This window comes from Triplophysa dalaica, chromosome 19 (assembly GCF_015846415.1).
Source record: "Triplophysa dalaica isolate WHDGS20190420 chromosome 19, ASM1584641v1, whole genome shotgun sequence".
In the NCBI taxonomy this organism is placed as follows: Eukaryota; Metazoa; Chordata; class Actinopteri; order Cypriniformes; family Nemacheilidae; genus Triplophysa; species Triplophysa dalaica.
The window spans coordinates 11693552-11708637 of record NC_079560.1 but is presented as its reverse complement, the minus strand read 5'-3'; the positions used below and the strand labels follow the sequence as shown (position 1 = coordinate 11708637).

Below are 15086 nucleotides of genomic sequence, written 5' to 3'. Positions count from 1 at the left end.
TGTTTCCTAAAGTAACGCGCCATGTGCTACCAAAATACGGAAGTGCGTAAAAAAAGGGCGGAAGTGTGTTGAGGATCGCCACACGTGCGTATTGTGGAGCTACGCAAAAAAATCTTGTAGGTATTTTACCACGTTTGTATAATTCAAGTTTTAAATATGACCAAGGTAAAGAAAGAGAAAAACTGCGTTGAAGAGGAAACCGCAGGAACAGAGAAATCATATGAAGAATTAATAGCAAATATAAACCCTATCGCAACCCCTCTTGCGTCCCGAAAACTGAGCAAGAAGCTCTACAAATGCGTCAAGAAAGGTAAACATCTGTTTTAAACATAATTTACCGTGAAGCATCAGGTTTGATCTGGATATTTAACGTTAACCTATTACAAATGGTTGTAAGCATTTTTGTTTCAATAGTCTTGCACGTGGTGGCGATCATGTCTTTACATTGTGCATTTACATTACATGTAGCTCAGGTGTTTTTAATATTTTTCTCAACCCTCCCACAGCTTCCAAAGTCAAAAATATCCGAAGAGGAGTGAAAGAGGTGCAGAAGTTTATCAACAAAGGAGAGACGGGGTGAGACGGGTTTAATCTTCATGTGTTCTAGTGGTCACTACGTCATCAGTCCAGACTCAATTGAATCTCTCATTAATAAAGTTTAACATTGTTTTTTTGTCATTGTGTAGGATTGTGGTGTTTGCTGGAGACACACTCCCCATTGATGTATATTGCCATTTACCAATCTTGTGTGAAGACAAAAATCTGCCCTATGCTTATGTTCCATCTAAAGTTGTAAGTTCGCTTAATTTGTTTATTTATACGGTTTGAGATCTTAAATAATGTTTTATTTATGCTTAATTGTTTGTGTGTTTTCTAATCTTTGTATAGGATTTGGGTTCCTCTGCTGGCTCCAAGCGACCCACATGTGTCATCATGATCAAACCCCATGATGATTATAAACAAGCTTATGATGAATGTGTGGAAGATGTCTCATCTCTACCCAAACCGATTTAAGGACTCTTAAAAAGCTTTTTTATTTTGAGTATTAAAAGAATGATTGAATGGATCGCATCAGTGTGGGTGCATCATGTTTATGTAAATCATATCAGTGATTTAAACTCTGGATTGTTCTCCTTTAAGATGTTTTCAATTTAAGGAAACTGAACAAATGCACAGATATGGTTTATGGTCTGTAATGTTCAATAAATGGAGGACAGTAGATGTAACCATTGTTCAGTCTATTGTATTTTTCAATATGTGGCATTCTAGATCTCCGTTTCATCTGGATCAACAGTCCATCTGTTTTTTTTTTTTAAAAGTGCTTGTTTGAATGACAGAGTTTTGATGGAATTGACCTAACAGAAGGCTCTAAGGGATGTGAAAATATTTTCTTTTTTGAATACGCTTCATTGTTTGTGGTTTATTCCTTTCCAAATGATGATGAGATGACTGTCACAGTTCTTTTGTTATTGTTTTAATACAAAATAAAACATTTCCATCATGTCATTACAAACCTGTTTGACTCTTCTTCTGTAAATCCCAACAAAACACTCGCCCCCATTATTTTCCATTGTATGGACACAAAATTACTGGGACTATTCTCAAAATGTCTTGTATGTTACATAGAAAGTCATACAAGTTTACACTTTACTGCAATCTGACAACTAAGTTAAATATGATAAATATTATGAAGTGTCATTTAACCGGTCGTAATTATAATGCAATTTTCAAATACTGTTAAAAATATTAAAATAGGAACTGTTTCGAATAATTAACTGACAGATATCTCATAATTAAGTACCAGTTATTTGTTAAGAAGAATATAAATAAGACGTACGTGCTCTTTCGCATTCAATCTTATCTGCAGTAAACTGAAAATTAGATTTTGTCTTAACCACCAATGTCCACAAGGTGGCGATATTATCTTTCTATATGCTGGGCCATTCAACGTTGCTTTACTCTATGAACCATTTTTTAGTATCCATTACATCAGCAGTTCTGCTTTTCATGTAACACAAAGGCCAATATTCTTCCAACTTGTAAGTGCCTGCCAAACAGTGAATATTTAATAAAGATATAATACATTAACAATTCTGTTTAATCTTTTAATCTTTTAACATTTACAATTACTTCAAACATACCTGTTACAGAATAAGACCATAGTGACATTGAGCGTCTTGTTTAGTGAAGCAACACAGTGTATGTTAGGTGTTGAAACAGACCCCACAGTAAGTGTCTTTCCTTTCACCGGGCCCAGATTTCTGGTGCTTGCTTGTCTGTGTTGACATCTTAAATATTTAATGGTGAAATGATCATACTCTGATGATGTTTGTTGTATTTTGGCACATATTACTCACAAATCATGTATAAAAGCACAGGAGAGAGTTTTTTTAGTTCAGTGTGTCTGAGCCTCACAGAAGAGTGTACCTGGACTACAGCCGCTGTCTCCGTGAAGGTGGCTACAGCGCGAATGGACAATAGCCTATTTAGGTTTACACTCTATCATTAAACTGGATTACATTGTCTTGCTTGTTCTTAAGGACTGGAACATAAATCTATTATTTGACCAGGACTTGAGATTGGAGGAATTAATGGAACCAAAGCACTGGGAAACAGACAACAATGCTCAGCAATACAGAAATTTAACTAAATTGTCAGTTTTTTTTTTTCAACAAATTTTTATTAATAATGAGCACTTTATCATAAAACAAAATTCAGACATTAGCTAATGGAACTGTATATTCGTTCGAATGAATAGCTAAACGGCACAGAAACAGTATATACTCGTGGGGCGTAAAGAAGGTTAATAACAGGGACATATAGACGTCCTTCCTATGGGCCACATTCCTAACTATGTGCTCACCTGTTTACTCCCAACAGCAGGTATCCATCAAGGATCTGGCATGAGTCACTTGTGTCCAGGGGGTTGGTGACACCAAACAAGCTTTAGAGTTCAGCCATGTTTAAGTGTACACACTTCAAATGTGTGGCCAGTGTTTAATGCAGGCACTATATAAATAAACCACAAGGAAAGGACAGAGAAAAACGGGTTTATTTTAGAGGTGTGATATTATTTTGCCTGCATTGTACCAGTTAGAGGTGCTTGGTAAAGTTAGCATCGCTGTTGTTATTGCTCTGCACAAATGTCTAATCTTATTTAGTAAGCATGGGTATGGAGCTGAACTTTTTGTGCTACACCCACGAATGATGCCTCAGTTTGTGTGGTTTGTTAAAAAGGTATTTTATGCATACATTTATACATCAGTTTTTTGATTTTCAAATGTGCACTTGAGTAGACAGTATTCTTTTTTGTTTTGTTTAAACTGTAGTGACTTTTAGGCATGAAAGAGTTAATATGCATGAATCAGAATATATTAACAGTATCATATAGAGCCTTGATGGAAGACTTGGGCCTGTCAGACTGAAAAAAATAATACATGCTCCCTCACCAGTCCCTCCTTTGTAATCACTACACCTGCCATCAATCATGCTCATCACAAGGACTACATATACACTCAGTGGTTTTTTGTTCTTTGTCCGTTAATGAAAGTGATATGTGTTCTTGTTACCTGTGGGACTTCCTAATATCTCTTAAAGGTGTCTTTTGGGAATTTAAAATCAGTCTGTGGCATCATTCCGTGACAATAATATTGTATTATTGTTGTCGTTGTTATTATCATTATTATTAATAACAAAAATATATTTCTATTTCTACCACTTTTAAGTCTTACAGGCCCAAGTCTTCAATTAAGGCTCTATGATATTCTTATTTTACATAATAATAATAATATACAAATTGTTTAGGCATCGCATCTAATACATTGCACAGAACCAAAGAAAAGTTTGGCTTGTTAAAGGAAAGCACTGTGTTGATTTTCTTCCGCACTTTTTCCATCATTTTATATTCACCTCTGTCTGCCCCTATATCTTCACACATTGTCTTTTTTCCGTTCTATTATTTCTCTGTTGACATGTTTAACGTACCAAGTTGGCTGTTAGAGTTGGATATGCCGATCCTTTGATGGATTCAGGTCTTGGCTCATCTACTTTTCTCAGTATCCTAACTTGAAATGTCTTTTTTTGGCTTGGCACTAACCTTGCCCATGTTTAGGGTGTCAACAAATCACCTGCTGCCTGACTTACCCTCTGTAACATAAGCACGCGCCACCTCAACACCTTCTGGGCTCTGCTCACCTCTAACCCACTTCACCTGATCCACCCTGCCAGCTACAACCGGTTCATGTCTAAATCAGCACCATGCTTTGGACCTCACCGCCGGCTATATAACTGTAGCATTTGCTGCTACCATATGCCAGGGCTACGCACGCTCTCGTTCTCGTGTGGCCCATCCTTTTCTTTCAAATGTTTGGGATAGTTTCTATTTCAGACAGGTGCTGGTGATAAAGCAGGTGTAGCTGGAGATCTACTGATTTCATAGTATTCTGTTGAGCAATAATTCTGAGCCTGGGGCGTGAGGCAGGCAAACCATCAGACTGCCTCTACCCACTGACTCTGTGGAGTGACATGCTGGAGTTATCTCCCCTGTTAGCACCTCAAAGAAAGAAAAACCGAATGTAAGGTGAAGACAGAATTTAACATTTACATAAAACCTCAAGGGATAGTTCAGCCAAAAATGAAAATTATTTAATCAATTATTCACCTTCATCTCTTTTCAAACCTTTATGACTTTCTTTCTCATGCAGACACAAAAAAATATATTTTGCAGAGTGTTGGTAACCAAACAATATTGGACCCCCTGACTTCCATTCCTATTGACAAAAAACCACAGAGACATTTCTCAAAATATGTTTGTTTGTGTTTGACATAAAAAAAATTTGAACAAGAGGAGGGTAAATGAATGATGAAAATATTTTTATTTTTTATTGGTAAATGGCACATTTTAATTTTTTTATGTAAAAAATAACTGTATTACGATGTTTATTATTAAATGTTGTAATACATATTTACAAAAATATATAAATTACTTCTTAATTTCGTTTATTATTTTCTTTAATGTATTCTCTTAAAATTCACATGTTAACGCACTTGGATAGTTGACAAACAAACGTGGGCATGTGTTCTTTGGTGTGTGTGGGCAAAAATGTTGTTAAAAATAACAATAAATCTCTTTTGTGCTATTTTAATATTATAAATAAACATTAATACTGTAAAATAATATTATCAACATTATTTGAGTATAAAACTGTTAAAGGCTCGTCTGTCGAGCTGAACTGCTCATAGTAGAGGTAGGCCATATATTTAAATAAAAGGAAAAGAGGCATGGACATGTAATTGAAAGATTATAGGGCAGTGAATAATGTATGAATGGCTTTGAGCTCATTGTTTAAAGGACAAAATTTCTCTAGATCACAATTTATTTTTAGGATCTATAAAAAGCTGCTGCCTAAACTCTGTTTGGATAACAGTGATATTTTTGCTTGTGTTCTAAAGCCTTTAATTAATATGTGCATGTATCAGGTTATTGGGGTGTCGGGTCGGCCTTGGGGCGATCCCTTCTCCTTTCACTGGGGGCTTGTGGGGGCATGTTCTCCACCTTTGACAGCTTTGCAGTTCATAAACTCCTGTCAGCTTTGTCATCTAGTTTACACTTGAGTGCATTGGCCACGCCCACTGGAAGATCGGTGCAGAAATCTAACGGGTCTAACATGAAAAAACCCTCCAATAATAAACGATAAACTGCTGGTGATAAGCATCTATTGAACTGATAAACTCTTTGACAAGCATTTGGATCGAAGCTCATCCCGTTGAGCAACCAAAAGATGTTCTCCAAAAAGTAAAAAATGACATTAAAAGTTTTACATAAGATTTAAATGTAAATTACAGACGCAAACACTGAAGAATGAAGTCAATCCTTCTTGTTAGTAGCCTAAGAGGAATTTATGGAAATGTTCCTAGCAGACATGCAAAGTCCCTTGCATAAAATGTTAAAAGAGCTTGAAAGTTGTTTGAAAACTGCATGAAAACCATAAATAGTTTTATGGTTTTGGATGTTAAATAAATGGCTCGCAGCCATGTTGTTGGTGGTGCATGTGAACTAGACGTTTGGAGAAAGTGATGCTTGTGACTCTTGTACTTCTCTGATTTATCACACACCGTATACGCCACAGGCTGCAACAGAAGACCACCGTTCATTATTGGGAAAAACGAACACAAATATCCGTCTGGGATCCTGTTCAAATGATTTGTTGTAAATCCAAATGCTCTTCTTCTGTGGATTTTATGACTTTCAAACAAAACCCTTTTCAACATGATATAAAATATGGAAATGAGACGCTGCATTTCAGGGTCAAACAGAGACCAACGTTCGCATACACGCTTGCACAGACTTGCAAAGACCCCAGTAAGAAATCTTTCTGAGCATTCAGATTGTTTAGTGTCTCATTTGTGTTTCTTAAGAATGGAAAGAGATTTTAAAACATATACGAACATATGTTAAATGCAATGGCTGCGTTGTATAATAAAATCAAATTCAACTTCACAGTCACATTTCATACAGTTAGTTTATCTGGATTATAACCCTGAAGGAAAACAAAAGGATTTGATGGTGTGATACCTTATGACCTTATGACCCACCATGTTAGTTTGCATGAAATCTCTATTTGCTGTTTATTTAGATGAAGGTGTTTTCGAGAATGGTGTTATCATTTATTGGCACTGAACAAATTCTGTTGACACAAAGTAAATGTAATCCTTTGGCCAGACGGTGAAATCCACGGCAGACTGAGACTCACGCCGACTGTCACAAAATGGGTCTGAAGGTGTGAGAGTTTTTTTTGTTTTTTTTACAAGCGTCCTTGGGAAAACCCGTGGGACTGGTGCAGCTCAATAGGGGTAGAGAACTGGGACATAGGGGTCCAACAAGCAGCCAACGAAAATGAGGCATGCTGGGGCAGAAGCCTGTTCATTGAGGACTAATGTTTAGTTCAATGCCTTACACAGTAATGTGTTTTCTGAACGAGTATGTGGTTTTATCCTGTATATGTCAGATTTATGGATGGATTGTGTGCCGTAATTAGAAATGTACTATGCCAGGAAATCTTTTTGTCAGATTGTATTGCTTTGGTAGTCTTAATATACAATCAAGGCTGCATTTATTGTGATCAAATAACATTGTTTAAGTTAAAGGACTCACAGTTATTTTGTGATCTATTGAGATTGAATTATAATCATAAAATAAAATGTTATTAATTTGGTGTAGGGAAAGGGATATTTGTTCATGCTCAAATCAAAATCTGCATGATTGAATGATTTGATAATTATTTAGTTTATATTGTGATTATTTATTCAGGCAAAAATTATGTATACAGATTAAATCTGTTTTAAATATATATTTATATAATGAATAAATTATAAAAACAGCCATTTGTTTTATTTCATCAGGACAGCTGTGCTAAATAGCCTAGAAGTTTTACACTTTTAATGCCCTTTTGAAGAATGTCTCAATCCCCATGTTATGTATTTTTGGTATTAAAGCCAGACAGGCAGTAAAAGCAAATGGAATTTTATTGCAACATTTTCCCTTCAAAAGTCTGTCACTGCATTTACTTAAAATAAAAATACTGAATACAACCCAAGTTAGACAAGCTTTATGTCTGCGAGCACTGTAGGGCTGTGATGAATGAAAAACACACACTGTGTCCTAAGGCGATGCATGCATCGGATTGCTGTGTCACTTGAAAACAATGTACCAGTTTTGTGCAGACACGAGTTATAACTGAACCTTGAAATCTGTTCATCAATAAACATGACATTTACCCAGAATTGTTGGGGTTTTTCTTCAAACCAATGTGCTCAAAATAGGGAATGACCAACAGCCAAAAAATATCAGTTGGGAAAGCATGTAAAAGAAATCCATATTTACACACTTCAAATTAAGTTCTCAGAATATGTACAGTTTGAAAGCACCGTTGTGGTGTGTCCCAGCGGCTCTCTGTGTGATATATGTCTCACCTCCGCTGCTGTCTGTTTGCCTTTGAGTACCTGCTAAAAGCAAAACGTGTACATGTAAGGGATAATACTTAGCTAGCCGTTAATACAACCACTGTTGTAAAATGATTTTCAGATTTTGTATAGAAAAACTGACTAAAAGTGTGTTGCCTAATCAGATTAAAAACTATACTAGCTACTCACCTTCTTTCTCAGTTTGTCCCATAATTTTAATCTATTGGTATGTTCCTTATGTTTTAAACCTGACCATGAACATCATCTTCTCATTAACATCTGTTCAAATGGAATACACCTGTATTTGACGGGGCCATGGGGCATCTTTAATCAGGTTGGCTCGATCTATCTCCCCATCAGGCCTTTTATTTACAAACAACACTGGCCTATTGATGTGGCATGTGTCGGTAAACAGCAGGCACACTTACACTGTCGTTGGACAAGAGACAGCTCATTGGAATTCGCACATCTCAATGGAGCAGCCAGCTCGACGAGGCCAGACAGCATTGAAGCTATTGTGTGTGTGAATGGAGATGAAGGAACTTGTGTATGAAGGTGGGGCGACGTTTTGAAGGTGCAGACCTGTGTTTGTGTGTATATGTGGCACATGCCAGGTTTATCAGAGAATCTGTGATGACCTGGTGATCATGGGGCCTCTGTTGTCATGCACAGACGCCAAGACCGAGATCTTTGTTACATTAAATTGATTTGAATGAGAAGGACCTCTTGATAGCACACCTTTCATTATTACCACAATTTCACCAACACGGAGGTATGATGCATGTTAATTGCAACCATTTAGAAGTCTGAATATGACATCACATTATGAGAGTGAGAAAAATGATGTGAGAATTCTACATTCAGTGGTTCACTGTATGGCCTACTGTAAAAAGACTCGAGCATTCTTACAGTATCAACAAACCACAGGCATATCTGATCTAGATCAGAGCAGTAGAAGACAGCAGCAGCTGAGCAGGCACCTGGCTATAAACACACGGCACACTCTCTGTGTTGTTAGATTCTATCGATTAGATTAAAGTGACACATCTAAATGTAGTGCCAATTTGTTGTGCGGAGACCCTGAATTGTGTGTTTTGACCACAAACACCTGAAGCAGGGACAGAACGCTGGAGGGAGGGGCCTCTGTTACAGACAGAGGGATGTTGCATCTCTACATATCAGCACTGACTGGGCTGACTGTGTCCTTCTGTTGTACTCTTGCTGCTAAGCGGCCATAAATCTTGACCATTTAGACTTTAACATCGTTGTAAAAAAGGTCATTCATGCAAGTACACACAAATAGGCGGCGTTATTAGAGTTCATTATAGGGTTACAGCACATACAAATGTATATATCATTTAAAATCAAATCAGGAATATTTTCATATTTAGAAAAGAAAATTATAGAATTGTATGTATAGAGTAGAATTTGATGTATAGAATAGTAGGTAGGTAGAAGAAACACTTTAATTGTTTAACATGTTGTGCCTAAGATATTTGGAAGAAATCTTGAAACCAAACAATTCTTGACCACCATTGACCACAATATTTGGTTATATTGCTTTACAAATGTCCTATCTGTTGAAAACAAAAGAACATATGTGACCGTGGTCTTAAGTAGCACAGGAACATTTTTAGTAATCGCCAAAAATACATTGTAGGGGTAAAAATGACAGATTTTTCTTTTTGCCAAAAATTATTAGGGTATTCAGTAGAGATCGTGTTCCATGAAGATATTTTATAAATTTCCTACCGTAAATGTACAGTATAACAACTTTCTTTTTGTGAATGAGTGGCCTGCTACAGTGTCTCAGATACAGCTTTCCTGTAGCTCCGTGGTAAGAGAACTGGGTTAACAAAGCAAGGTTGTGGGTTCGATTCCAGGGGATTTCATATACCTATGTAAAAATGTATAGGATAATGAAATGTAAGTCACTTTGGATAAAAGTGTCTGCCAAATGCATAAATGTAAATGTAAATAAACATCTTCAAAGTCGATTTTCTCAATATTAATTTTATTCTGCACCCTCAGATTCAAGCTTTGTATACAGTTGTTGTTCCGCCAAATAGTGTCCTTTCCTTACAAACCATACAGTATATCAATAAAAAGCTTATTTCTTCAGCTTTCAGATGAAATATCTAAATTTCGAAAAATGTACCCTCAAGATAGTTTTGTCGTCCAGGGACACATATTTTAAAGAATGAAGGGAAGCATATAGTTCTGGAGCACCTTTGATTACCATTGTCATTTTTCCTACTATGGTATGGTGGCCAAGAACTGTTTGGTTACAAGCATTCTTCCAAATGTCTTTCGTTGTGTTCATCAAAAGAAAAAAGTGTAGTTTGTTGGCCACAAAAGGGGAAAACATAAAATAAACACTTACAAGTGAATTTGACTGATAGCATTATTTGATAATTTTTTTTTTATATATTGTGATTAAACGGTTACAATAACCATTAAGTAATTATCTTCATCAATTTCATTTTTAGAAAATGTTAACGTCCAAAAGTACATGCACACTAAATGTGTATGAAACTATATTATCAGGCTAGGTAGATATAATGTTAAATCATAATTTTACATATTTATAGTTATATTTAACATTAAAATATGGAATATAAAAAATATGGGATTTGCCTCTTATGCTAATTTGCTATTAAAATTTGCATCTTTTATCCCAAGTCTCGACATGCACTTTCGAAAGTACTTAGCAGTACGTTCTCCATATCACCTTTACTTGTGTTTAGTAGATGTTCATGTGAATGTCAGTCAGTAGATTCACTGCCTCAGGGAGTAAAGGAGTTAGATTGCACAATTAATAAAATAGAACTAGCCACAATTCCCCATCCTATGAATCCTCATGAATTAAAGGGATAATTCAAAAAAAAATCGGTCATCATTTACTTGTTCTCTCATCATTTTAAACCCGTATAACTTCCTTTCTTGAGCAGAGCACAACAGATGATGTTTTAAAGAATGTTGGTAGCCAAACCATGGCGGTACCCATTGACTTGATATTGACATTGGTTTTGTATCCATTCAATAGAAGTGAATGGGTACCGCCATTGTGCAGTTACCAAAATTCTTCCAAATATATTTTTTGTGTTCTGCAGAAGAAAGAAAGTCGTACAGATTTAAAACGACAGGCAGGTGATTAAATAATAAAAACATTTCCATTTTTGGGTCACTTTAAAGTAGTTGTTCTCAACAGGGGGGCGGGGCCCCAGCTGACTTCCAAGGGGGCCTCGAGATGACCAATTTTTCAATTATTTAGAAAACAAAACAAAGAAAACAATATTGTTTTTAGTTAATATTAAGCTCTAAAATATTTTATTGGGTAGAAATTTTGAGGTTTTGTGAGTGGGAGGGGGCCTTTGAATATTGTTGAATACTATCAGGGGCCTTGGAGTCAAAAAGGTTGAGAACCCCTGCAAAAGAAGCTTTTAAATAAATTCATGCTCTGGATTGTAGATCGCTACCTCTGGTTCAGATCCTTCGTAATCTTACATGGAATATTTTCTTTCGTCTGATGAGCTGTTTGCATCCAAAGAGAACGACTTTGACACCCTGAGGAACAAGTTTTGTTTCATATATCGTCTTGTTTTTTTTTGCACCTTGTGCTGTCAAAACAGTGTTTGTTGTTTAACGGTTTCTTTGGCTGTATTCCTGCATCACATTTCCTTTACTGTGGGTCAGTGGCTATAAAAACACAGCAGGTAATTTTGACAACTCAGGTGACAGTCATTTCACGCTCTCTCTTAGTTTATAAGAATTCTTGTCATTTCACGCATGAGCTGATTGTGTTTGTTGTTCCCTTTGCTCCCCTTTCTCCCCTTTTCTGAGGATCAGTCTTAACTTTGACAATTACATCTTGTTCTTTCCCAGCTTAGTCTCTGCTAGGTTTAAGGTGTGTTGTTTAACGGTTCCTCTTGGAGTTCTCCCTCCCCACCTCACTTCTTGTGTGGGATGGATCACTGACTGTTTTGACAGATAGCAGGCAGTTTCGACTTAACGGAGCTGCACACGTTGACATTCACATCTTGATAACCACTAAATGATAAACCGGGCTGAGATATGGGTGAAAGTGTTGTGCTACATTTGCATCTCTGTTGTCATCGTAAAAACCAGAACTTTAAAACTTGTGTTTATTTTCACCGTTTGATGGTTTTGATTTACCTTAGAGTCAACATCTATGTTTCAAATGTGGGTTATAATTTGATTTTGAACTCTACACTGTAAATGCTTGAGACAAACCCAACCAGCGGGTTAAAGGAACAGTTCACCCTAAAAGAAAAATTCTGTTATCCCTTAAAATGTGAGAGATGACAGAATAAATGCATTAATGTATTCCGATGAAGACAGAAAATATATTTAGAAGAATGCTTATAACCAAACAGATCTTTGAACCCTGGCTTCAATAGTAGGAAAAATTGTATAGATTTGGAACAACTCAATGGTGAGTAAACAATAACAGAATTTTCATTTTTTGGTGAACCGTCCTTTTAAATCAATCCAGAAAATGTTAATATTTGACCCAACAATGGGTTTATGCAAGCCAGCATGGGTTAATTTTAATTCTAAAAGTTTGGTTTACAGTGTACTGGCTTTACCATTGGTTAAAAATAACCCTGGATTATTTTTTATTGGTAAATTACGGTCAAATTCATTTCCCAATATGTGACCCTGGACAACAAAACCAGTTTTATGGGTGAATTTTTCGAAATTGAGATTTTTACATAATCTGGTAGATGAATGAATAAGATTTATATTGATGTATGAGTTGTTAGAATAAGACAATATTTGGCCGAAATACAACCGTTTAAAACTCAGGAATCTGAGAGTGCAAAAAAGCAAAATATTGAGAACATTGCCTTTGAAGTTTTTTAATCAGGGGCACTGTAGCAGGCCATCCACTCACAAAAATAAAGTTTTCGTATATTTGAGGTAGGAAATATACAAAATATCTTCATGGAACATGATATTTACTTCATATACTACTGATTTTTAGCATAAAAGAAAAATTGATAATTTTGACCCATACGATGTATTTTTGTCTTTTTCTAAAAATGTTCCAGTGCTACTTAAGACTGTTTTCTTGATCCAGGGTCACATATACAGAATTTACTAAATTTAATATGATAAACGCAATAAAGAGACGACATTTTTTAAAGATGCAGTTTTATTTTCGCAAATACATTATAAATTTAAGTCACAAAATATATACAAATACAAAATATTAAACAACGGACAAAATGAATACAAATTCATACTTATGACAAAAGTCAGTGCATTTCTTTTAACGTTCAGATTCATTTAACTTTCAGTTTGGAAATGTTTTCCAAAAAATACACAACAAATGAGATTGGGAGATTTTCTGGGATCATTGTTTTTCAGCTGCACAGAGAAAGCCAAGAGTCAACAAGTGAGCCTAAGAGCCACAACAGAGAGGATAACCACCTCCACATCCACTCAGATCTGCACCACACTTCTGCGGGAATTTGACTCACAATGTAGGCCAGCTGCTCTCCCAAGTGACTGCACCAACAGTTGATGCCCGACAGCATTTTGTCCACCAGAGCATTTAGGCACTACACCTCTGTTCCCTCTCTCGCATACAGCAAGTCAGACGAGCCCATCATGGGATAGGCCTGACTGGTGAACTGGTTGAGAATGGAGTCACTATAGCTATTTGAGTACTGATTGGGTGAGGAGGATATGTTGGATTGAAGAGGGGGAGGGATGTGGGTGTCCCATTGTGGCACGGTAGCGTTTGGAGAGTATGACCCGTGGACCCCGGTTGGAGAAGCTCTGTGGCTTCCATCCAAAAGCGGGAGGAGAGTGTCTCTACCGGAGCCTGAAACCACATCCCCCATCTGAGTTATGAAGCCATTGAGACAGGGAGTTGAGCTTGTGGTGACGGGAGAGTTTCCTCTTTCTGATGTGTCATCTTTGGGACTGTTGAGATCAGAGTCTGTTCCGGAATAACTCTTTCCTTCGTCTTCGGCCAGAGGGTCAGACTTTCTCTTCCTCTTGCGACGGAAGTTGCCATTATCAAACATTTTTTCGCAGTTTGGGTCGAGGGTCCAATAGTTACCTTTGCCTGCAGAAATAAAGCAAAAGCCATTTTTTAAGTCGTTTGTTATTTCTGCTAAATCTAAAGTTCAATTTTTTTTTTGAATTAGCATTTTAATTTAGAAATGAGAAAGTATGGGTCAATATGATCTTAAACCCCACAAAAAGAACTTTAAATGTGTTCTTACCTGGATCGCTGTCATCTCTGGGCACTTTCATGAAGCAGTCGTTGAGCGATAGGTTATGTCGGATTGAGTTCTGCCAGCTGGCTTTGCTCTTGTTGTAAAAGGGAAAGTTTTCGGCCACGTATTGGTAGATCTGACTGAGAGTGAGACGACGGTTGGGGGCTCCGTGTATTGCCATCGCAATAAGTGCTGAATACGAATAGGGAGGCCTGACCAGTTTCATCAGATCTTCTTGGGAAGGCATTGAAAACCATCCAAAGCTGCTTTCAGTCCCTCCAAGTTTTCCTGTGGGTAAATAAGGCTTTGTCATATTGTAATGTTGAGGCCCTCCGCTAAGACCGGGAGCTGAACTGAGCCCAGGTGCATTGAACCACAGGTAAGGGTTCGAGGCCGGGCTGACATAGTCTCCAAAGTCATGAGCCGACGGCAGGGTTTGCTGTGGACTCGGCAACGGTTGAGCACTGTAGAAGCTGTCGCTGTACAGGCTGTAGTCCAGAGATTCCTGCCCCATGTTGTGGAACTGGGGGGAAAGGGCTTGGGGTACAAATGACGTCATGTTGTCCGTTTTTCTTCTCTCAGCAGGATGGAGAAAACACCTTGTGTCGTTCTGTGTCTATGTCTGACACAGGTAGATGGGTCAGGTGCATCACAACCTGACACCTGTTTCACCTGAAGAATTTATACAAGTTTTGGAACATCCTCTCTGCCCTGATTGGCTGCTACAGTCACACCTTAGCCCTCATTTGTGTGGGGGTAGAATGGCCCCTCTGGGGGAGGGGGGGTGGGGATAAAAATATCAGTGGGATAGGTTAAGTTTCATGAGTGAAGATGGATTAATTTGAATAAATTCCTAAGAAGAATGTACAT

General features: G+C 37.2%; 2 protein-coding genes across 2 annotated transcripts; one reads left to right on the top strand and one right to left on the bottom strand.

Annotated features, from left to right (window-relative positions):
- The first annotated feature begins 43 nt into the window (after window positions 1-43).
- On the top strand, window positions 44-1402 carry nhp2 (NHP2 ribonucleoprotein homolog (yeast)). The gene is made up of 4 exons (XM_056731885.1): window positions 44-310; window positions 507-576; window positions 687-792; window positions 889-1402. Exons 1-4 carry the CDS (start codon window positions 157-159, stop codon window positions 1012-1014), a joined length of 456 nt encoding a protein of 151 aa, XP_056587863.1. The 5' UTR covers window positions 44-156; the 3' UTR covers window positions 1015-1402.
- An 11729-nt stretch (window positions 1403-13131) lies between these two features.
- Window positions 13132-14880, bottom strand: foxi3a (forkhead box I3a). Its single transcript, XM_056731842.1, has 2 exons — window positions 14223-14880; window positions 13132-14062 (listed from the first exon to the last, which is right to left on the bottom strand). The coding sequence occupies exons 1-2, from the start codon at window positions 14773-14775 to the stop codon at window positions 13551-13553; spliced, it is 1065 nt and encodes a 354-aa protein (XP_056587820.1). The 5' UTR covers window positions 14776-14880; the 3' UTR covers window positions 13132-13550.
- Window positions 14881-15086: the final 206 nt, after the last annotated feature.

Coding starts and splice junctions, on each gene's coding strand:
- nhp2 (XM_056731885.1), top strand. CDS start 157: ATGACCAAGGTAAAGAAAGAGAAAAACTGCGTTGAAGAGGAAACCGCA. Junction 577..686: donor ATCAACAAAGGAGAGACGGG/GTGAGACGGGTT, acceptor GTCATTGTGTAG/GATTGTGGTGTTTGCTGGAG. Junction 793..888: donor CTTATGTTCCATCTAAAGTT/GTAAGTTCGCTT, acceptor ATCTTTGTATAG/GATTTGGGTTCCTCTGCTGG.
- foxi3a (XM_056731842.1), bottom strand. CDS start 14,775: ATGACGTCATTTGTACCCCAAGCCCTTTCCCCCCAGTTCCACAACATG. Junction 14,063..14,222: donor CAGAGATGACAGCGATCCAG/GTAAGAACACAT, acceptor TTATTTCTGCAG/GCAAAGGTAACTATTGGACC.